The sequence below is a fragment of the Trachemys scripta genome, chromosome 6, assembly GCF_013100865.1.
Source record: "Trachemys scripta elegans isolate TJP31775 chromosome 6, CAS_Tse_1.0, whole genome shotgun sequence".
NCBI lineage: Eukaryota > Metazoa > Chordata > Testudines > Emydidae > Trachemys > Trachemys scripta.
In genome coordinates, this window is record NC_048303.1 from 175,571 (window position 1) to 198,279 (window position 22,709).

Consider the following 22,709-nt stretch of genomic DNA (forward strand, 5'->3'; position numbering starts at 1 on the left):
GGAGCCAGGCTGTGCATCCCTCCCGCCTGCCCTGAGCCGGGAGTCCAGTCCTCCATGGGGAGGGGGGATCAGGGGAGGTTACAGCTACCCCTGAGCTGTCTGACCGGTGCCCTAGGCAGCAGCCCTGGAGCATGTCAGCCGCGGTGCGGCTCCGTCACCCTGCCTCAGCTCCCCTGGCCCCGCCCCAGGATTTAGTAACATGGGGCTCCCCAGAGGCGGCTCTGCCAAGGCCTTTCCCGCCCCTCCCCGGGGGGCTCTGCCAGGGGCATTCCCACCCCACACCTCTCTGGAGGGACCTTTGCCCAGCCCCGGGGCTCAGACTCCTGCCTCGGGCAGGGTCTCCACAGCCCTCCTCCCTGAGCCGGGCTGGCGTCCGCACCCGCTGCACCCAGGGTCTATCGCGGGCTCTTCCCTGCAGGTCCCTGCGTTATAACCCTCAGCGCGTGGTCCCCTGGCTTAGGTGCCTGGCCCCCGTGCCAGCTGGGTCTGGGATCCTTCCCTGAGCTCCCTGCTTAGGGGCCAGGCCTTGGAGCAGGGTGGGCTGGCCCTGGCCTCCCCCTGCCCTGCGCTGCCGGGTTACTGGGCGTGAGTGGTAGCTAAGGGCCAGACCCAGGCCACAGATCCTCTGAAGACCCCCATGCCCTGCTGCATCTGGAGGGCACCCGCTGGAGCGTTCCCTGGCAGCACAAGGCTAACGCTGACTAGCCCGTGGCCACCCTCAGTGCCTGTCCCTGGGGCAGCCGGCTGGTCTATGCTCCTGGCAGGAGCTCTGGGTGTCTCCACTGGGCCGGGAGCTGGCTGCCAGGGTCAATGCTCCAGGCAGCTCCTCTCCCCAGGCTTCTCCCAGTGCCACCAGTATTAGCTCCCAGCAACACCAGGGACCATGGGGAGCAGGGGCTAATCTCCCCCCTCCAAGGATGGGCACCAGCCACACGCTGCCACTGAGTCTCGCCTCTCTTGTCTGGGTCCTGCTCCAGCCCCCTCCTGCCAGCTCAGCGCCGTGAGTGTGCTTCTGTGTCTCCCACCCCCAGAGCTCCAGCCCTGGGACACCCCAGATATTTACTGCACGATCCAGACGCCAGAACACGGAGCTGCAGGTAGGAACGGCACAGCCTCTGGCTGGCATGCGGCACCCAGGGCCCCGCTGTGACAGTATTAATATCAACTGGGACCGTATAGATCCTTGTTGCAACCAAAGTCCTGTAGTGGCACCACATATTGTATAAAAGGGGTCAAATAAGGTGTCTATCACAAGGTTCTGGTTTGCTGGTTATGATGATGCTGTCTGGATGCATGTATCATTTTTGTATTTAAAGTGATAAGTATTGACTCTGTACTGTCTGTATTTCAAACTTGTGCTGTGCTTCTGGGTGACACCCCAGACAAGTTGGCATCAGCTCTGCCTGGCCTGCTTGATGGCCCACTAAGGACCATCAGCTACAATTGACCCATTTGAGAGAAGGCAGATAAGCCTTGTGACTCAGCAAGGCAGGGACAGGCCTATGGACAGAACTCTGAGGTTTTTCCAGGCCATGTGCTGGGCAGCTTGTAGTTGGAACAAAGAAACCAGAGGCCACATGGCAAGAGACTATAAAACGCAGCTGCATCTCCTCCATCTTGTCTTCAATCCTGCTTCTTACTTCTAGATGAACTTTGCTACAAGCTGAAGCTCTGAACAAAGGACTGATGACCCATCCCAGCTGGGGATGTTCCAGAGACTTGATTTGAACCTGCAGTTTATTCCATCGCTGCTACAAGCCTGAACCAAGAACTTTGCCATTGCTGTACGTAATCGATTCCATTTAACCGATTCTAACTCTCATCTCTATCTTTTTCCTTTTATCAATAAATCTTTAGATTTTAGATTCTAAAGAATTGGCAACAGCGTGATTTGTGGGTAAGATCTGATTTGTATATTGACCTGGGTCTGGGGCTTGGTCCTTTGGGGTCAGGAGAACCTTTTTTCTTTTACTGGGGTATTGGTTTTCATAACCATTTGTCCCCATAACGAGTGGCACTGGTGGTGATACTGGGGAAACTGGAGTGTCTAAGGGAATTGCTTGTGTGACTTGTTGTCATAACTATAAAGGGAAGGGTGTAACAGCTGTCCTGTGTACAGTACTATAAAATCCCTCCTGGCCAGAGACTCCAAAATCCTTTTCCCTGTAAAGGGTTAAGAAGCTCAGGTAACCTGGCTGGCATCTGACCCAAAGGACCAATAAGGGGACAAGATACTTTCAAATCTTGGGGGGGGGGGGGGCGGGAAGGCTTTTGTTTGTGCTCTTTGTTTGGGAGTCGTTCGCTCTTGGGACTGAGAGGGACCAGACATCAATCCAGGTTCTCCACATCTTTCTAAACAAGTCTCTCCTATTTCAAACTTGTAAGTAAATAGCTAGGCAAGGCATGTTAGTTTTCCTTTGTTTTCTCAACTTGTAAATGTACCTTTTACTAGAGTGTTTATCTTTGTTTGCTGTACTTTGAACCTGAGGCTAAAGGGAGGTCCTTTGAGCTCTTTAAGTTTGATTACCCTGTAAAGTTATTTTCCATACTAATTTTACAAAGATGATTTTTACCTTTTTCTTTAATTAAAAGCCTTCTTTTTAAGAACCTGATTAATTTTTCCCTTGTTTTTAGATCCAAGGGGGTTAGATCTGTATTCACCAGGAGTTGGTGAAAGGAAGGAGGGGGGATGGTTAATTTCTCCCTGCTTTAAGATCCAAGGGTGTGACGTTATTGACCTAAACTGGGACCATATAGATCATTGTTGCAACCAAGGTCCTGTAGTGGCACCCAAATCTGGTATAAAGGGGGTCAAATGGGGTGTCTAGGACAAGGTTATGGTTTACTGGTTATGATTATGCTGTCTATATGTATGTATCAGTTTTGTAGTTAAAGTTATGAATATTGGCTCTATACTGGCTGTATGGCAAACTTATGCTATGCTTCTGGGTGACATCCCAGACAAGCTGAGATTAGCTCTGCCTAGCCTGCTTGATGGCCCATTAAGGACCATCAGCTATACAATGGACCCATTGAGAGAAGGCAGATACGCCTTGTACCTCAGCAAAGTATGCAGGGACTGGCCCATGTGACTCCAGACTCCATGTTGCTGTAATTTTCCACAGTAAGAACAGAGGTGTTCTTACACCTGGAAAAGACTATATAAGGCTGATGCCTGATCTCCATCTTGTCTTCAATCCTGCTTCTTACCTCTGGAGGAACTTTGCTACAAACTGAAGCTCTGAACAAAGGACTGAGGACCCATCCCAGCGGGGGATGTATTCCAGAGACTTGATTTGAACCTGCAGTTTATTCCATCGCTGCTGCAAGCCTGAACCAAGAACTTTGCCATTACTGTATGTAATTGATTCCATTTAACCAATTCTAACTCTCCTCTCTATCTTTTTCCTTTTATGAATAAACCTTTAGATTTTAGATTCTAAAGGATTGGCAACAGCGTGATTTGTGGGTAAGATCTGATTTGTATATTGACCTGGGTCTGGGGCTTGGTCCTTTGGGATCAGGAGAACCTTTTTCTTTTACTGGGGTATTGGTTTTCATAACCATTTGTCCCCATAACGAGTGGTACTGGTGGTAATACTGGGAAACTGGAGTATCTAAGGAGATTGCTTGTGAGACTTGCAGTTAGCCAGTGGGGTGAGACTGAAGTCCTCTTAGTCTGGCTGGTTTGGTTTGCCTTAGAGGTGGAAAAAACCCCAGCCTTGGGCTGTAACTGCCCTGTTTGAGCAATTTGTCCTGAGTTGGCACTCTCAGTTGGGTTCCGCCAGAACCGCATTGTCACAAAGGGGTTTGGATCTGTATTCACCAGGGAATTGGTGAAGAGTTTCTCAAGGCTTCCCAGATCTAAGCTGGTAGTTAAGCTTAGAAGTCTTCATGCAGGCCCCCACATTTGTACCCTAAAGTTCAAAGTGGGGAAGCAGCCTTGACACTTGTGGTTAGCCAGTGGGGTGAGACCGAAGACTTCTCTGGCTGGCTGGTTTGGTGCCGTAGAGGTGGAGAAACCCCAGCCTGGGACTGTCACTGCCCTGCTCTGAGCAATTTGTCCTGAACTGATACTCTCAGTAGCGTCCCACCAAAGGCAGCATCGTTACACCCGCTTGCAGCGTCCCCGGCTGTGCGGGGGGGATGGGCACCGACCCTGATTCTGCTGGTCCCACTGGGTGCCCCAGGTCCCAGAACACCCCCTGCTGCCCCACATGTGGCAGAGATGTGGCCACAATTTCCCTTCAGGCAGGGCCATCCCTAGCCATTTTGGTGCCCTACACAGGCTGTGTGGGGGTCCTAGGCCTCCGCGGGGGGACTGTGTGGGGCTGGCAAAGGGGCTGGAGTGACGTAGCTCACATGCAGCAGCTCCCAAGCGACGGCTCTTTAAGGAAGCCGGTTGCACAGTGCCATGTACGGAGCGGGGTGAATGAGGCAGGGCTCCGCGGGGGGGGCTGTGTGGGGCTGGCAAAGGGGCTGGAGTGACGTAGCTCACACGCAGCAGTTCCCGAGAGACGGCTCTTTAAGGATGCCGGCTGCACAGTGCCATGTACGGAGCGGGGTGAATGAGGCAGGGCTCCGTGGGGGATGCAAGCCAGGACTCTGGTCTGCTCCAGTGTGACGAAGTGGGAATGTTCTTAATGTTGTCTCTGAATACTGTGTGTGCCTCGGTTTTCCCGGTGTGTTTCTCAAGTATCGAGGTGGTGGGATAAGGGTGTGTGATCGTTGCAGCCACCCCTAGAGGGCAGGTGTGAGTGCGACTGGCTGCCTGGGCACAGAGAATGGCTGACAACCTGTCCTGGCAGCAGATGGTGGGAGCCCGTCCTTTGCAAGGAGCCAGCCGGAGGTGTTGGAGAACAAAGAGACCAGGCGACCTGTTTGCCCGGGAAAGAGACAAAGCCCAGAGGGGGGCAGCAGGGCCTGACAGAGGCTGGGCTGGTCAGTCTCCTGTTTTGGGACTCGGGGGAATGGGGGGTGGGAGCCCTGGGTCCCCCCAAGATGGACTTTGCTGAATGTTCCTGATTTCTGAACTAACAAGCTCTGCTCTACGCTGGGGTCCCGACGACTAATAACGCGTCCGTGTCACACACTGGCTGGGTCACTGCTGGCTGTGGAGTGGGGGGGGGGGGAAAAGGCCCCCCAGGGGTCCCGGCCGGGGGGACTCGCTGCGGGGAGCTCCCGGGGTGAGCGGGGGGGCTGAACGCTCTGAGGTCAGACCCAAGAGGTGCCGACGCCGAGCAGGCTCCTTGCCCTGGTGAAGGTGCCCTGAGGGGAGACGCTGCCCCAGAGTCCTGGCTGCCTTCATCCAGAGCCGTTCCCGCTGTGACTCCGTGACACCCAAACCTGTCTCTACACGCGGCCCCCAGCACGGCTGCCCATTGCAGAGCAGCACCAGGATCCCCTCCCCTCGGCACCGTTGGCAGAGCAGCCGGGGCCCACCCCGGGGATCGGCGGATGAACAGAGCCCCTGAGCCCCGGGGGGATGGGAAGCTCTGCTCGCCCTAAAGGGCCCACGGCTCAGTGCTGGCGCTTCCTCACGCCAAGCCGGGCACCGAGGAACACGGCTGAGTAGAGAGAGGAAACGCAGGAGCTGAGGGAGCTGGGAAGGGGATACGGGGCCTTTCCCTCCAGGGCGCTGGCTCCCGTCCCATGACTGTGTCTGGCCGCCTGCTGCGATGTCGCGCTGCCGCAGCAAAGGCCCCGTGTCCCTGAGTGCGAGAGGCCGGTCACTCATGCAGCTGCACCCTGGCTACAGGGCCCAGTGCGGGGCCGGCTACTGGGGCGAGCCGGGGAGCAGTTAGGAGGAGAAGCGAGACGCACGGGGAGCTGGAGCAATGGCTTATGGAGTGAGTTGGGCCCAGCGTGGCTAAGCGAGGTGAGGAGCGTGCGAAGGGGAGGTGTCAGGACCGCTACTGCCGCCCGTCTGTAGCGACTACGCTTGCCAGCACCCCCCCCCCCCCCCCCCTCCCATGCACGTCCCAAACTGGTCGCTGCCCTGGAGCTACAGCCCATGAGGTGCACTCGTCCCAGCCCGCCGGGCGGGCATCTCATGTGGGAGCATTGACTGCGCTAAGGTTCAAACACACCGTTCCCTGGTCCTGTCTGGGGATCCCCCAGCTGTGAGCTCCTCCCTCCACTGCCTCCACAAGTCACGTGTGGGGCAGCCTCCCGTCTCTTGGGCCAGCTACTGAGCAGCCCTGTGGGCCCCAGGCAAGACTAACTGCCCCTTTTCCTGGGCCCGGTGCCCTGTTGTCTCCCGTGTGCGAACGCAGGGCCAGGGCTGAGTATGGGGCTATGGGCGTTAAACCACCTGCCAATCGCTTGCAGTGAGACCCAGAAAAGTGAAGGTCAAATGGGGCAAATGCCCCTTCCCCCAAGAAATCCAACCCTCCCCCCATTCACCCAACCCCTCCGTCAGGCTAGCTTGTGAACCAGTGCTCCCTCTGGCTCGGCTCTTGGTCCTCCCCCGGCCCGTGTGACCCCTGGCGGGGGGTGACATTAAAGGGACTGGATGTAATGGGGGTAGGAACTAGAGGAGATCTGGGTTTGGTGTCTCGCGCAGTGACCGGTGCACAATAGAGGAGGCAGGAATTGTTCTGCACCGGAGGGGAAAAGACGATTCCCTGGCTCTAGAAGGGACCTCCTGGCTCACTGAGCATCGAAGAATCTCAGCAGCGACCCAGCGTGTAACTTGGGAGCATTAAGAGACACTGCTGGAAAGGGGGGTCCCGATGCTGGGCTGGGCGAATTCTCACCCACAGCCCAGGGAACGAGCTCACCCTCCCGGCTAGACGACGCGGTGAGGAGATTTGTTACCCACCGACACCTTCCACTGGACCCAAGCGGAGCAGCAGAGAACCAGCGCGCTGAGAGCAGCACGCCGGCTGGTCAGTGCCCAGCACGGAGCCGCCTCCACCCACGGACCCAGACAGGCCAGAGCCCCGCTGGCACTGTGCAGATCTGAGCTTTGCTGACGCCCTCCCCTCCCCCCGGGTCACAGGACTAAGGGCACATGCTCGGCCCAGCCCCGTGCCCAGCCTTCCCCTCCCCCCGGGTCACAGGACTAAGGGGACACACTCGGCCGAGCCTGTGCCCAGACCTCCCCTCCCCCGGGTCACAGCCAAAGGAGGAGCGGTGGGATTTCAGGTCAGAGCTCGGGTTTCTCCGGCTTGTTCCCAGCAATAACTGAAGGTTCACGTGTGCAGGTGAGACCCAGGTCGGATCTGAACTCAAGCCGGGGGTGTGCTCGCCCGGTGAGCCCAGGCAACGTGGCCCAAGAGAGCTTCAAACTGCGCTTTAATCGGCTGCTTTTGATGTTTAAACTTGTCCCATTTACAGCAAGTTGTTCAATGGCAGCGCCCATCCTCTGGGCAGGGCCTCGGAGACAAGGGCAACCTTAGTCCCTGGCGCAGCCTGGAACCGTGTTAATGTCTCTGAGCTTTGCCAGAATCCATAACTAATGACGAGAAGTTTCAGAGTCGCAGCCGTGTTAGTCTGTATCCACAAAAAGAACAGGAGTACTTGTGGCACCTTGGAGACGAACACATTGATTTGAGCATAAGCTTTCGTGGGCTACAGCCCACTTCATCAAAGGCATAGAATGAAACATATAGTGAGGAGATATTTATACACATACAGAGAACATGAAAAGGTGGAAGTTGCCATAACAACTGTAAGAGGCTTATTAATTAAGATGAGCAGGAGAAAAAAACCATTTGTGGTGATAATCAAGATGGCCCATTTCAGACAGTTGACACGAAGGTGTGAGGATACTTAACATGGGGCAATCGATTCAATCTGTGTAATGACCCAGCCACTCCCAGTCTCTAGTCAAGCCCAAGTTAATGGTATCTAGTTTGCAAATTCATTCCAGTTCAGCAGTTTCTCATTGGAGTCTGTTTTTGAAGCTTTTCTGTTGCAAAATTGCCATCTTCAGCTCTGTTACTGAGTGACCAGAGAGGTTGAAGTGTTCTCCTACTGGCTTTTGTATGTTACCATTCCTGATGTCAGATTTGTGTCCATTTATTCTTTTACGTAGAGACTATCTGGTTTGGCCAATGTACGTGGCAGAGGGGCATTGCTGGCACATGATGGCATATATCACATGGGTAGATGTGCAGGTGAACGAGCCCCCGATGGCGTGACTGATGTGATTAGGTCCTATGATGGTGTCGCTTGAATAGATATGTGGACAGAGTAGGCAACGGGGGTTTGTAGCAGGGATTGGTTCCTGGGTTGGTGTTTCTGTGGTGTGGTGTGTGATTGCTGGTGAGTATTTGCTTCAGGTTGGGGGGCTGTCTGTAAGCGAGGACTGGTCTGCCTCTTACAGTCGGTATGGCTACTTCCACCTTTGCATGTTCTGTATGTATATATATTTCTTACTATATGTTCCATTCCATGCATCCCATGAAGTGGGCTGTAGCCCACGAAAGCTTATGCCCAAATCAATGTGTTCGTCTCTAAGGTGCCACCAGGACTCCTGTTCTAATGACGATAAGGCAACAAACAGGAATCTGGGGATTGGGTTTTCCTTGGTACAGGTGCTGCCCCAGCACTGGGCCATGCTCCTTGCTTACAAGACAACAGGCTGGACTGCACCTAAAATGTGGGTTGAACCGAGGTGAAGCTGGTACACTGAGGCGCCGTTTCCACAGGGCAGCAGATCGGTGTGTGTTGCTGGGGTCCAGGAGACACAGGATCAGGCCCGGGAGTGGAACCGGGCAGGGCGTGTAAATGACCAGCCTGCAGAGGGAAGGCACAGGGCTGGCGGAGCCCGGAGTGGAGAGCTTGTGTTGCCGGCAGCCGGGACTCTGAGAGAGTTTTCCTGGTAGGCATGGCCAGGGCTCCCTCCCGCTGTGAGCGGCGGTAGCGACTCCCCCCGGACACCTCGGCTAACCCTGAGACGTCACAGTGCACACTCGCTCTGGCTCCAGGTAAGTTACCGCCCAAGTCCCTGGCTGGGCAAAGTTTGGGATCAACCCACGCCCTGGAAATGATCCCAGAGGATATCGTCTGCTTCAGCCAGCTGCGTGGGCTCCAGGGTATGGAGTGTCAGGAGTCCAGAGCGTCCCAGCCGGCACCACCAGGACCCTCCTCGTCTCTGCCAGGTTCCGTGGCCCCAGCTCGCTCCCCAGGACAGGGCGTCTGCCCGGGCACAGAGCAGCACGGAGGTGCCACGAGAAGCAGGAGCAGTGGCAGGTCCTGACTCGAGACGGTCCCTTGCTCGCCTCTATTTGAAATTCCCATAGATTTTGACTGAGTCCAGGTAGCTCAGGGCTAACTCGTAGCAGAACGTGTACTGCGCCTGGGGAGAGAAGCCGCACGTGAGCCCCTGGGTGACAGGCCCTGACCCACCCGCACATGCCCTGCTCTCGCCCCTCAGCGTGCAGGGCTGGCTGTGGGTCTCGCAGCTCCTGAGTGAGCCATGCTCGAGTGTCCCCCCAGCCAGATCTAGGGTCAGAAACCCAGCCTCCATCAGGAGCCCGGCCCCCGGCCGCAGCCTCCCCAAGCCGGACATGGCAGGAGCCCGGCCCCCGGCCACAGCCCCCCGAGCTAGAGCCCGCAGGAGCTCCCACTCCTGCCATGCTGTCTTGGCTCTAGCGGAGCCCATCACCGTAGCCTCTGATGTGAAGCCCAATCCCCAGAGGCCGCAGGTCTCACTCCCCCCATCACCCCGAGGCAGCTGGGGCTGGGGCTTGTTTCCCTCTCTGGGGGTCTGGAATCAGCCTGGGCCCAAGGAGCGGGGGAGGGAGGGAGGGACTGAGAGCAGCGCACGGGACGCCGGGGCGGCAGGACCTTTGATCGCGTGACTGTCCGCGGGGCGATTGGGGCAGTCGCCGGCGCTGCCTGAGACGTGGCTCCTGGCCTTGGGGCTGGCAGCAGCAGCACCGGCCTGTCTGGGCCAGGCTGGGGCACTTACCACGTCCTTGATCATCTGCTGGCGCCGGCGCTTCAGCATTCTCACCGCCTGCGAGACGTCCAGCAGCGCCTCGCTGCGGATCTGCTCGCACACGAAGCTGGCGGCACAGAAGAGCCCGCAGCGGCTGGCACCGTCCCTGCGGGGGAGAAGGGAAGTGCAGATCGGCGCAGGCCAGGGGTCGCCCAATGGCCCCGAGCTGCGAGCGGCCAGACCCGCGGCTGTTCTACGGGGCTGGTGCGCCAGGGAGCTGCAGCCGGGCTATGGCTGGGGCCGGGCAGCCTGGGCTGCTGCAGCTCGGACAGGGGTGTCCGGTCTGCCTGCTCCCGCCAGCCGGTCAGTTGGGGGCTCACAGCCGCCCGCTCCCGCCAGCCAGTCAGTTGGGGGAGAGGGGTGCTCGCAGCCGCCTGCTCCCGCCAGCCGGTCAGTCGTGGGGGGGCTCGCAACTGCCTGCTCCCGCCAGCCAGCCCGCAGAAGGCAGCCCTGGGCACTGCGCTGGGCGGTTTGGGTGCGAGTCCCAGGGGAGGGAGCAGAGATGGCTCTGCTGTAGTGAGGCCGTTCTAGGTGACGAGGACCTGGAGGCTCAAGGGTCTATCAACTGTCAGCAGGATCTGAATGAATTCTCCCCTGACAGCCAGCGGGGGGGGGGGGGGGGGGGGGCAGACTTGAGAACCAGACTGTATTTACATGAACACATGTGCTCTGCCTAGGTACCCAGCTGTGATGTATTGACATGAACAGTGACCGTATAGATCATTGTTGCAACCAAGGTCCTGTAGTGGCACCAAATCTTGTATAAAGGGGGTCAAATAAGGTGTCTAAGACAATGTTATGGTTTACTGGTTATGATTATGCTGTCTGGGTGCATGTATCATTTTGTATTTAAAGTTATAAGTATTGGCTCTATCCTGTCTGTATTTCAAACTTGCGCTCTGCTTCTGGGTGACACCCCAGACCATTTGGCATCAGCTCTGCCTGGCCTGCTTGATGGCCCATTAAGGACCATCAGCTAATACAATTGACCCATTGAGAGACGGCAGATACGCCTTGTGACTCAGCAAGGCAGGGACAGGCCTATGGACAGAACTCTGAGGTTTTCCAGGCCAGGTGCTGGGCAGCTTGTAGTTGGAACAAAGGAAGCAGAGGCCACATGGCAAGGGACTATAAAAGGCTGCTGCATCCCGTCCATCCTGTCTTCAATCCTGCTGCTGATCTCTGGAGGAACCTTGCTACAACCTGAAGCTCTGAACAAAAGATTGAATGACCCATCCTGTGATGAACTGGGACTGTTCTTACTGTGGTGTGTGAATGCTGACAGGGGAGTGTGGCTAGGATAGTCTGCATTGGGGGATGGGAGACTGGCAGAGGGAGGATATCTGAGCATGTAACATGAGAACCCAGGAATGGGGTTAGAGGCCAGGTGACACCTCTGCCCGGGAAACTGAACAAAGGCTGTGGGAGGGGTCGCTGGAGGGGGAGTTTTCAGAGCTGGCTGGTGGAATGGCTGGGAGGCAGACAGGGCTCTAACCTCCCAAGTGGGCTGTGGGGCCCTGGGACCCCAAGCTGGACCTAACTGGGGGGGATCCTGTTGTTTGTGCCTGCAAGACCTGTCTTGGACTGTGTTCCTGTCGTCTAAATAAACCTTCTGCTTTACTGGCTGGCTGAGAGTCATGGTGAATTGCAGGAAGCCGGGGGTGCAGGGCCTTGTGTGTCCCCCCCACACTCCGTGACACATCCCAGCTGGGGATGTTCCAGAGACTTGATTTAAACCTACGGTTTATTTCATCACTGCTACAAGCCTGAACCAAGAACTTTGCCATTACTGTAGGTAATTGATTCCATTTAAAAAGCAACAGAGGGTCCTGTGGCACCTTTGAGACTAACACAAGTACTGGGAGCATAAGCTTCCGTGGGTAAGAACCTCACTTCTTCAGATTCCATTTAATCAATTCTAACTCTCATCTCTATTTCTTTCTTTTTATGAATAAACCTTTAGATTTTAGATTCTAAAGGATTGGCAACAGCATGATTTGTGGGTAATACCTGATTTGTATATTGACCTGGGTCTGGGTCTTGGTCCTATGGGATCAGGAGAACCTTTTTTCTTTTATTGGGGTATTGGTTTTCATAACCATTCGTCTCCATAACGAGTGGCACTGGTGGTGATACTGGGAAACTGGAGTGTCTAAGGGAATTGCTTGTGTGACTTGTGGTTAGCCAGTGGGGTGAGACCGAAGTCCTCTCTGGCTGGTTTGGTGCCTTGGTGTGCAAAGGACCCCAGCCCTGGGCTGTGACTGCCCTGCTCTGAGCAATTTGTCCTGAATTGATACTCTCAGTAGTGTCCCGCCAGAGGCCGCATCGTTACACCAGCAGACAGAGTGGTGTTGCTCAAAGTGATCACCTTTGGCTGGTGTTGGGATACAAATCACTTTAGTACTGACCGCAGGGGAGTGAAACATCGTTATCCATGTTGTTGTCTTTATTGTAGGAGTCTAGGGGGGCAGGGCTGTGCTTAACCTGCCCCAAATGAGGGGGTCGCCCTCAGCTGAAAGGACCTCATTAAGCCAGGGGCTCGAGTGCCAGAGCCCTGTGACAGGAAGAGGGGTGGGGACAGGTGTCCCCGCCAGGGGGTGTGGATTCTCCCTGAAGGTCCCTAGACTGGTTTAACCTGTTCCCTCCACTGTTCAAAGAAAGAGCTAACTAGTCTTCATTAGGAGTCTTTTTGTTATGTTAAATGCCCAATCAGAGCTGGAACCGGTTGTGGTAGGACTGGGTTCCTGCCCTGCCTGCTAAGAGCTGACAGTCACTGAGAGCTGCAATCACTCCAGAGGGGGCAGTGTCTCTGCCCAGCCTGCACAGAGCTGTCAGTCACTGAGAGACGGATGTGCCAAGGTCACAGCAGAGCGGCAGGTGGCAGCAGAAGGTGACTGACAGTCGGCTGGTGACCAAGTGGCTGGTGCGGCGGTGAGCAGTGGCTGGCAGGGCGGCCAGCAGAGAGGAACCGCGGCTGGCGGGGCGGCCGGCCGGAGCAAGCCAGGTGCCTTCTCCCCTGGGTGGGAGGGGAACTCACCCAGCTGCGCCTCTGAGCCCTGGGTCCTCACTGACCCAGGACACCCCCTGTGAGTGGGGAGCGGTGAGGGAGCAGAGGGGGGCACAGAAAAGGAACGGTCGGTTGTAGAACGGAAGAACATGAGGCGGAAGCTCTGCCCCACGCACTCTGGGTGGGCGTCCTGCTCACAGTTTGTTATGAATCCTGCTTGTGTCATTTTCCCTAATTAACGCAGGGTGACTTCCCTCCTTTCTTTACAAGTTTCTTTCTACACTCAGACTCTGTGCTTGCGAGAGGGGGAGTTTGGCCTCTCAGAGGTGCCCGGGGTGGGGTGTAATTTTCCTGGGTCACTGGGTGGGGGCTCGAGCCGGCTCTGTGTTGTATCGATGGAAAGGGACCCCCAGATATTGAACCCGGCCCTGCCTGCGGTTGCTGCTGGTTCCCCAGCCATCGACGGTCCCAGTCTACGCCAGCCTCCACCCGGGAGAGTCTGTGCCAAGCGCCCGCTGCGCTGAGCCACCTTCTGCTGCAGGGATGGGAGTGAGCTACAGCTCCGCACCGGGCAGAGACAGCCTGTCGCGCCGGGTGCTGCTGGAGCCGGGACCACGGGCCGGCTATCGCGCCAGGGCTGCCCGGCCCAGAGCCCTCACTCACCAGCAAGTGACGAGCACGTGGCTGTCCTGGCTTGTCCGCTGGCTCCGCTCCACCTCCCCCAGCAGGCTGATGATGGTGGCAGGGCGTGGGGGGAGCTGCTGCTGCATGGGCCAGTCGTCTACTTGCCACAACCTGATCTCCAGCGCGGCCTTCTTAGGCTAGTGAGGAGGGGAGGAACCGCAGCAGTCAGCCTCGGGCAGAGAAGAAACCCTCACGCGAGGCCGGGGGGAGATTCAGGGAAGGCTTACGGGCAGAAAGGGGGCAGCCCCGGGGGGGGGGGGGGGGGCTACTTGCCATCAGACCCTTCCACAAGCTCAGCCATTGGCCCCCAGCCCGAGGACGAGCTATGGGACAGGGACAGGGCCTAGGTCGTATCAGACCCTCACGCAAACCTGGGGGAGCGACCGTCCCAATGGTGACGGCCTGTGTCTCCGAACAGCCTGGCTCCGGCCCACCAGAGCCACAAACCCGACTCTGGGAAATGTGGGGCTGGAAGGGACCTCGAGAGGCCAAGTCCAGCCCCCTGCGTGGAGGCAGGGCCAAGGAACCCTACACCAGCCCTGACAGGGGTTTGTCCAACCTGGCCTAGGACCCTCCAGTGACGGGGATCCCACAACCTGCCCGGGAGCCTCTTCCAGAGCTGAACTACCCTGAGAGTCAGAAAGTTTTTCCTAATCGCTAACGGACAGCTCCCTTGCTGCAGATTACGCCCACCACTTCCTGTCCCACCTCCACGGCCACAGAGAACACTTGATCCCCATCCTCTGTAGAACAGCCCTTAGCATCTGAAAACTGTTCTCAGGTCCCCCCAGGCCGTCTTCTTTCCCCAACCCTGAACGTGCCCTGTTCTTTGAACCTTCCCCCACCAGCCAGGTTTTCTCAACCGTCTCCTTTGTGTTGCTCTCCTCTGGCCTCTCGCCAGCTTGCCCCCCTTTTCCAAAGCGTGGGGCGCCCAGGCTTGGGCACAGGACGGCAGCCGAGGCCTCACGCGGCTGAGTAGAGCAGGACAGATGGAAGTCAGGACACCGTGTGGGCCCTGCCTTCTCTCCAGCCTGGCTGCCAGGCTGCCTTTCGCAGAGGACGGTTCTGAAAGGCAGCCGGACTCACCAACACCTTCCCCGCACAGACCCATCCTCTGGGGAGAGTAATCACCCTCTAGGCGGGCGAGGGCCCAGCCCTGCTTCAAGGGTCCCACCTGGAGTCCCCCAGGGCCCTGGCCAGGCGAGGGTCACCCTCTCAGGGCAGCGATAGCGGCTCTGATCTCTGTGGTCGGATCAGTAGTTAGCCCTGAATCTCAGCTCTGAGCTGGGTCTCTGTTGAGCTGGGAGCCCTGCAGGGCCACCCACGGCTCTCCTGGGGGGCAGGGCCCTGAGGGCTGACCTCAGAGGAAGACCCAGGACCATCCCAGGCACCCCACTCTGGGGCAGGGCCTACCTGTTGCCTGTTGGTTACAGCAAGTGTGCGGATGGTGAAGCCGGCTCCCGGCTCCTCCGAGATCAGCTTGACGTGGAAACGGCCGTAAGAGGCCTCTCCGTGCGCAGGCCAGAACGCCAGGTATGTCTGGGGAGTGAACACACGGACCTGCTCACAGACATGTGCTCACAGGGCACGTACGGAACCGGCACACGCAATCACATGCCTAACGCCGGCACGCAGGGGAACCGCTCAGACCCCACACACGGACCTGCTCACAGACGTGTGCTCACAGGGCACACACGGAACCGGCATACGCAGTCACACGCCTAACGCCGGCATGCACGGGAACCGCTCAGACCCCACACACAGACCTGCTCACAGATGTGTGCTCACAGGGCATACATGGAACCGTGCACACGCAGTCACACACCTAACACCAGCAAGCAGGGGAAACACTCAGACCTTGCACACGCATGCACACAGGGCTGCTCACAGACTTGTGCTCACAGGGCACACACAGAACCATGCACACGCACAGACACAGACCTAATGCCAGCACACGGGAAGCGTTCATAGCAGTGTTCTGATGCACAAAGCATCCCCCACCCCCTCGCGTGCCCACACACCAGCCCAGCCAGAGACAGGGCACACGCACCTATTGTCCTCACGCATGTACACTCATACCGCTACGGGAACCACTGGCGCCAGGGTCCACACGTGCAACTGCGCCCCCAGCAATCCGGCCAAGATGAGCACCCCCAGGCCTGCATCTCCTGTCTCTCAGCCAGCCCTTGGGTCCCACTCCACCGGCTGGGACTGCACCTGGCAGACGCCCTGGGCGAGCCGGGAGGGGCTCGGGTTACGCAGGGCAGCGGGGAAGCAGTACCAGGGAGCTGCAGCACAGGCGATGGATGGGGTGGGGGAGCCTGGGCTTCCGCTGCTAGGACAGGGGTGCCCGGTCCGCAGCTCCATGCCAGGCTGTGACGAACTGGGACTGTTCTTACTGTGGTCTTTGAATGCTGAGTGGGGAGTTGGCCGGGGAAGGTTGCAGGGGAGTTTGGCTAGGACGGTCTGCATTGGGGGATGGGAGACTGGCCTTGAGGGAGGATACCTGAGCATATAAGTGAGAACCCAGGAGGGGGCTGGGGCCAGGTGACACCCTTGCCCGGGAAACTGGACAAAGGCTGGGGGAGGAGCCGGGGCAGGAGGGGTGAGAGACGCTGGAGGGAGCTGAGATTGGTCAGGAGCTGGCTGGTAATGGAGGGAGCCCAGACGGGGCTCTGACCCCCCAAGGGGGCTGTGGTGACCCTGGGACTCCAATATGGACCTAATTGGGGGGGTCCTGTTGTCTGTGCCTGCAAGACCTGTCTTGGACTGTGTTCCTGTCGTCTAAATAAACCTTCTGTGTTACTGGCTGGCTGAGAGTCCTGGTGAATCGCAGGAAGCCGGGGATGCAGGGCCCTGTGTCCCCCCACACTCATGCCAGGCACCCTGCCACGGGGGGAGCAGAGCGGGAGGTGGCACAGCACCCCCCTGAAGTGGGAGGCTGCAGCCGCCCAACGCACGGACACCCGGCGTAGCCCCAGTCTCTCTGCAGAGGGTGCCAGTGTGTGATGGTGAGAGGAGTAAGCTACAAAGCCCCACAGACAGACAGACGCCACCCCCAACCCCACTCCACCCACGAATGCACCCACCCCCCTGGAGGCACCCAGCCATCCCTAGCACCCTGTGATGCCTGGCCTGGCCGGGCGGCTCCGCCGGAGGCTCTGTCCCCCCGGGAGTGAGAAAGGCAGCTCTGGGGGTTACAGCATGGTCAGACAGCCCCGTGGCTGGGACGGAAACCCCGTCACTGTGGTGAGGAGGGGAGGTGGGGGTTTGTCGTGGATTGTGGGAGAGTTAGGGCCCTGCACCCCTCTTCCCGAGATTCACTGCGAGACTCAGCCAGCCAGTAAAGCAGAAGGTTTATTTAAGGACAGGAACACAGTCTCAAGCAGAGCGTGTAGGTACGACCAGACCCCCTCAATTAGGTCCCTCTGGGAGGTTCAGGGAGCTTAGACCCCAGCTTGGGGTTCCCTGCGTTGCACCACCCAGCCCCAACCGAAAACTAAACTCCCAACTCCTCCCGCTGCTCCTCTCCTTTGTTCAGTCTCCCGGGCAGAAGGTGTTAATTCTCCCCACCCCCGTTCCTGGCTCAGGTTACAGCTCAGGTAGCTTCCTTCAAGGGAAGTCGCCCCTCCTCACTGCAATCCCCCTGCAACATTCCCAGGTCAAATCTGCCCTGCTCCCTGCTCCGTCACATCTCTCCCCCCTTCGAGACTGAACTGAGCGGGGTCACTCTGACCAGTGACCTGGGGAAGTTCAGGGCTCCCTCTCCGGGACAACGCGTCCGCTATCAGGTTGTCACGTCCCTTCACATGGACCACGTCCATGTCATAATCCTGCAGGAGCAGGCTCCATCTCAGGAGCTTGGCGTTGGCTCCTTTCATCTGGTGCAGCCAGGTCAGGGGAGAGTGGTCGGTGTGCACGGTGAAGTGACGCCCAAAGAGATATGGCTCTAGTTTCTTGAGGGCCCACACCATGGCCAGGCATTCCTTCTCGATGGCCGCGTAGTTCTGCTCCCGGGGTAGTAACTTCTTGCTCAGGTACACGATGGGGTGTCTCTCCCCCTTTTCATCCTCCTGCATTAACACCGCCCCCAGTCCTGTGTCTGAGGCGTCGGTGAACACCATAAAGGGCTTGTCAAAGTCTGGGTTTGCCAGAACTGGGCCACTGACCAGAGCCTCCTTCAGCGCCCGGAGAGCCTCCTGGCACTCCTCGGTCCAGACCACTTTGTCTGGCTTCCCCTTCTTGCACAGCTCAGTGATGGGGGCGGCTATGGCGCTAAAGTGGGGCACGAACCTCCGATAGTACCCTGCCATCCCAATAAAGGCTTGGACCTGCTTTTTGGTTTGAGGAGCGGGCCAGTCTCTGATCACCTCCACTTTGGCTGGTTCCGGCTTTAGGCAGCCGCTTCCCACCCGGTGGCCTAGGTAGGATACCTCAGCCATCCCCACCTTGCACTTCTCCGGTTTTACGGTCAGCCCAGCCTTCTGGAGTCGGTCCAGCACTTGTCTAACCTGGGATATGTGGTCCTCCCAGGTCTGGCTAAAGACACAGATGTCATCGATATACGCCACGGCAAAACTCTCCATCCCCCTCAGTAGCTGATCCACCAGGCGCTGGAAGGTGGCCGGCGCTCCCTTGAGGCCGAAGGGCAGGGTCAGGAACTCATAGAGCCCCAGAGGGGTGACAAAGGCCGATTTCAGCCTGGCATCTGCATCCAGCGGCACTTGCCAATAGCCCTTTGTAAGATCCATGGTGGTAAGGTACCGAGCACCTCCCAGCTTGTCTAGGAGCTCGTCCGGCCTGGGCATGGGGTAGGCATCGGCTACAGTGATGGCATTGAGCTTCCGATAGTCCACACAGAACCGGATGGACCCGTCCTTTTTGGGGACCAGCACCACCGGCGAGGCCCAAGGGCTGGAAGACGGCTGGATCACCCCCCAAAGCCAGCATGTCATTGACCTCTCTTTCCAGGTCCTGAGCAGTTTTCCCTGTGGCTCGGAAGGGGGAGCATTTTATAGGCGGGTGCGATCCTGTCTGCACCCGGTGGACAGTCAGATTAGTGCGTCCAGGCTGGTTGGAAAACAGCTGCTGGTACAGATGCAGCACCCCTCCGATCTCAGCTCGCTGGGCAGGGGTTAGCCGATCCGAGAGGGGAATTGCTTCCAGGGGGAAGCCAACTCTTGTCCCAGGGAATAGATCTACTAAAGGGTCATCTCCCTGCCCCTCCCACTGTCCACACACGGCCAACACCATATTCCCCCTGTCATAATATGGCTTCATCATATTCACATGGTACACCCGGTGGTGGTGTGCCCGGTTCGACAGCTCCACCACATAGTTTACCTCGTTTAGTTGCTTGACAACCTTGAAGGGCCCTTCCCAGGCGGCCTGGAGTTTGTTTTTCCTCACGGGGATGAGGACCATCACCTGATCCCCAGTGGCGAAGGCGCGGGCCCGTGCTGTGCGGTCATACCAGACCTTCTGCTTCCTCTGGGCTCTGGCCAGATTCTCCCTGGCCAGGCCCATGAGCTCGGCAAGTCGTTCCCGGAAGGTCAGGACATACTCCACCACCGACTCTCCGTCCGGAGTGGCCTTCCCCTCCCATTCGTCTCTCATCAGGTCCAGGGGCCCCCTTACCCGCCTTCCATATAGCAGTTCGAAAGGCGAAAACCCGGTAGACTCCTGGGGTACCTCCCTGTACGCAAACAGCAGGTGAGGTAAGTACTTGTCCCAGTCCTGCGGGTGCTGATTCATAAATGTTTTCAGCATCATTTTTAGCGTCCCATTGAACCTCTCCACCAGCCCGTTGGATTGGGGGTGATATGCTGAGGCCCAGTTGTGCCGGACCCCACATCTCTCCCACAAGCACCGGAGTAGGGCCGACATGAAGTTGGACCCTTGGTCCGTCAAGACTTCCTTGGGGAACCCCACTCGGCTGAAAATGGTCAGCAGCGCATCCGCCACAGTGTCTGCTTCAATGGACGATAAGGGCACTGCCTCGGGGTAGCGGGTGGCGAAATCTACCACCACCAGGATGTATTTCTTCCCAGACCGGGTCGTCTTGCTGAGAGGTCCCACTATGTCCATGGCCACCTTCTGGAAAGGCTCCTCTATGATGGGCAAAGGTCTCAATGCTGCCTTCCCCTTGTCCCGGGCCTTCCCCACCCTCTGGCAGGGGTCACAGGATCGGCAGTACTGCCGGACGTTGGTGAAGACCCCGGGCCAGTAAAAGTTCTGTAGCAGCCTCTGCCTGGTGCGCCGGATCCCCTGGTGCCCTGCGAGAGGGATGTCATGGGCCAGGTACAGTAGCTTGTGGCGAAACTTCTGGGGAACCACCAGCTGCCTCCTGATCCCCCACGACTCCACTTCCCCCGGGGGAGCCCACTCTCGGTACAGGAACCCCTTCTCCCACAGGAACCTCTCCTTGCATCCTCTCCTCATGGTCTGTCCCACACTGAGGTCAGCCAGGCCCCTTAGCCTCCGCAGGGAGGGGTCCTTCTGCAACTCGGCCTGGAACTCGGCGGCTGAGGAAGGGATGGGGACCTGCTCCCTCTTGTCGGCTGGGTCGGAGGCCCCAGCCACCCCGCGGCCTGTCCTTGGGTGTTCCCTCCCCACCCGGGAAGGGTTCGGTGCCTCCGGTGGGACATCCTTCCCAAGGTCAGGGCGTAGTGCCCCTCGCCGGCTCTGGCTACGGGTCACGACTAAGGCGGTCTGGGGGCTGCTTGGCCAGTCCTCTAGGTCCCCCCCCATCAACACCTCAGTGGGCAAATGGTGGTGCACTCCCACGTCCTTGGGGCCCTCCTTGGCCCCCCATTTCAGGTGTACCCTCGCTACGGGAACCTTGAATGGGGTCCCGCCCACCCCGGTCAGGGTCAGGAAGGTGTTGGGCACCACCCGATCTGGGGCCACCACCTCGGGCCGGGCCAGTGTCACCTCTGCGCCCGTGTCCCAGTATCCATAAACTTTCTTCCCATCCACCTCCAGGGGAACAAGGCACTCGCTCCGCAGGGACAGCCCCGCGCCAACCCTGTAAACGGAGAACTTTGAATCCGGAGCATCTGGCCCCCCAGAGAAGCTGGCCGGGGGCCCTTCTCTCTCTTGAGCAGTTGATAAGCTGCCAGCCCCTCTTGCGTGGGAAGCCTGCCCCTCGTCCGTCTGGGCCTCTACCAAGTTAACCCGGTGCGGGTTCGGTCTGCTCAGTCTGTCCTTGAGCTTGGGGCACTGGGCCCGAACGTGGCCTCTTCGGCCGCAGTAATAGCAGCTCAGGTCCCGTGGGTCCCCTCGAGCCGGTCGGTTGTCCCTGATGCTGGGCCTTCCCCGTGGGAGGGGATTCCCCATATTCCCCCTTTGGGAGGTCCCAGGGTGACTCTCTCTCTGCATCGCGGCGGGCCTGTTCCTTTGGGGCTCCTCCCTGCCACCCCCTGACCGGCTCTTTACAAACTCATCTGCCAGCTGCCCGGCGTGTCGCGGGTTCTCTGGCTTTCTGTCCACCAACCACAGCCTCAGGTTGGATGGGCACCGCTCATACAGTTGCTCCAGTACCAGCAGTTTAATCAGGTCCTCCTTCGTCTGGGCCCCACCAGCCCACTTGCTGGCGTATCTTTCCATGCGGACGGCTAGTTGCAGATATGAGATCTCAGGGGTTTTATCTTGACTCCGGAACCTTTCCCGGTACATCTCAGGAGTCAGCCCAAACTCACGTAGCAGGGCCTTTTTGAATAGTTCGTAGTCCCCTTTCTCTGCCTCTCCCAGTTGGCGGTACAATGCCACGGATTTGGGGTCCAGTAAGGGGGTAAGGACCCGGAGTCTGTCCGCGGGATCAACCCGGTGCAGCTCGCAGGCCGTCTCAAAGGCCTCCAGGAAGTCATCCATGTCCTCCCCCTCCTTGTATGGGGCCATGATGCACTTATCAAAGCTCCGTGCAGTCCTGGGTCCCCCCTCGCTCACCGCAGCCGGGGGTTCGCTGCCCCTCAGTCTCGCCAGTTCCAGTTCACGCTGATGCTGTCTCTCATTCTCCTGTCTCTGTCTCTCTTTCTCCTCCCGTTCATGCTGTCTCTGTCTCTCTTCACGCTGATGCTGTCTCTCTTTCTCCTCCCGTTCACGCTGATGCTGTCTCTCTTTCTCCTCCCGTTCATGCTGACGCTGTCTCTCTTCATGCTGTCTCTGTTGTTCACGATCCTCCAGCTCCCTCAATTTTAGCTCTTTCTCCCATTCCAGCCAATTCCGCTCCCCAGATGCCGAACGTCGCCGGGAGGATCCTCTGCTGGCCGGCGAGCTTCGCCGGGGGGACCCCCTGCTGGCCGGGGGGGTCACGGCGCCTTCGGTATTTGCTGGGCTCCTCCCCACCCTTCCCCTAGGCATAGGAAGGAGGGGTCTCGGGAAGCCCTCAGCAGCTGGCTGACCACTCCCAGCTGGGACAGACACTGGTGCCTGCGCTGCATTTGCCAGGCTGCTTCCCTGAGACACAGGGATCAGTTCATTCGCGCGATCTTCCGCCTCCAGCTGGGCAATGAGCTGTTCTTTGGTGAGCCTCCCAATGCGCAGCTGCCTCTGCTTGCACAGCTCCACCAGGTCGCTCTTAAGCCGCTTGGCATACATCTTCCTGCTGGCCACTCACCGGCCTGTGTGCTCACAGCTCCCCACAGTTCCCAGGGGGACCCCTAGTGTGCCAGCCCTTCTCGAGGTCACCACCTCTCTGCCAGGGTCGAGCTGCAGACTCCTCCGCCCCTGGGACCACTCGCTGCGATCCCCCCGGGGGACCCTGTTACTGCAAAAGTCCTTCTCGCTGGTCACACACTCCCAGGGGTAATAACCGTCTCTCTCTCACTCTTCAGCGCGCCTGGTCCCCGTCAATCCCCCTTCGTTTTACTGCTCCCCAGTCACTTACTGCAGGAAGCGCCGTCCACGGGGTGCAGTAGATCCCGCCGCTGCCACCAGTTGTCGTGGATTGTGGGAGAGTTAGGGCCCTGCACCCCTCTTCCCGAGATTCACTGCGACTCTCAGCCAGCCAGTAAAGCAGAAGGTTTATTTAAGGACAGGAACACAGTCTCAAGCAGAGCGTGTAGG

At 58.3% G+C, this 22,709-nt stretch overlaps 2 protein-coding genes across 2 annotated transcripts in view; one reads left to right on the plus strand and one right to left on the minus strand.

Annotated features, from left to right (window-relative positions):
• LOC117879582 overlaps positions 1–1,189 on the plus strand; it is a 32,686-nt gene extending 31,497 nt beyond the window's left edge. The window contains exon 10 of the mRNA XM_034774854.1: positions 1,032–1,189. Within this exon, the coding sequence (XP_034630745.1) occupies positions 1,032–1,150 (119 nt within the window). The 3' untranslated portion in view covers positions 1,151–1,189. The remainder of the gene's footprint in view (positions 1–1,031) is intronic.
• A 7,207-nt stretch (positions 1,190–8,396) lies between these two features.
• The window catches only part of LOC117879379 (receptor-type tyrosine-protein phosphatase kappa-like), a gene marked incomplete in the record, with an annotated part of 69,330 nt that continues 55,017 nt past the window's right edge, over positions 8,397–22,709 (minus strand). The window contains 4 exon segments of the mRNA XM_034774526.1: positions 8,397–9,307; positions 9,923–10,058; positions 13,623–13,780; positions 15,057–15,182. Of these exon segments, the coding sequence (XP_034630417.1) occupies positions 9,233–9,307; positions 9,923–10,058; positions 13,623–13,780; positions 15,057–15,182 (495 nt within the window).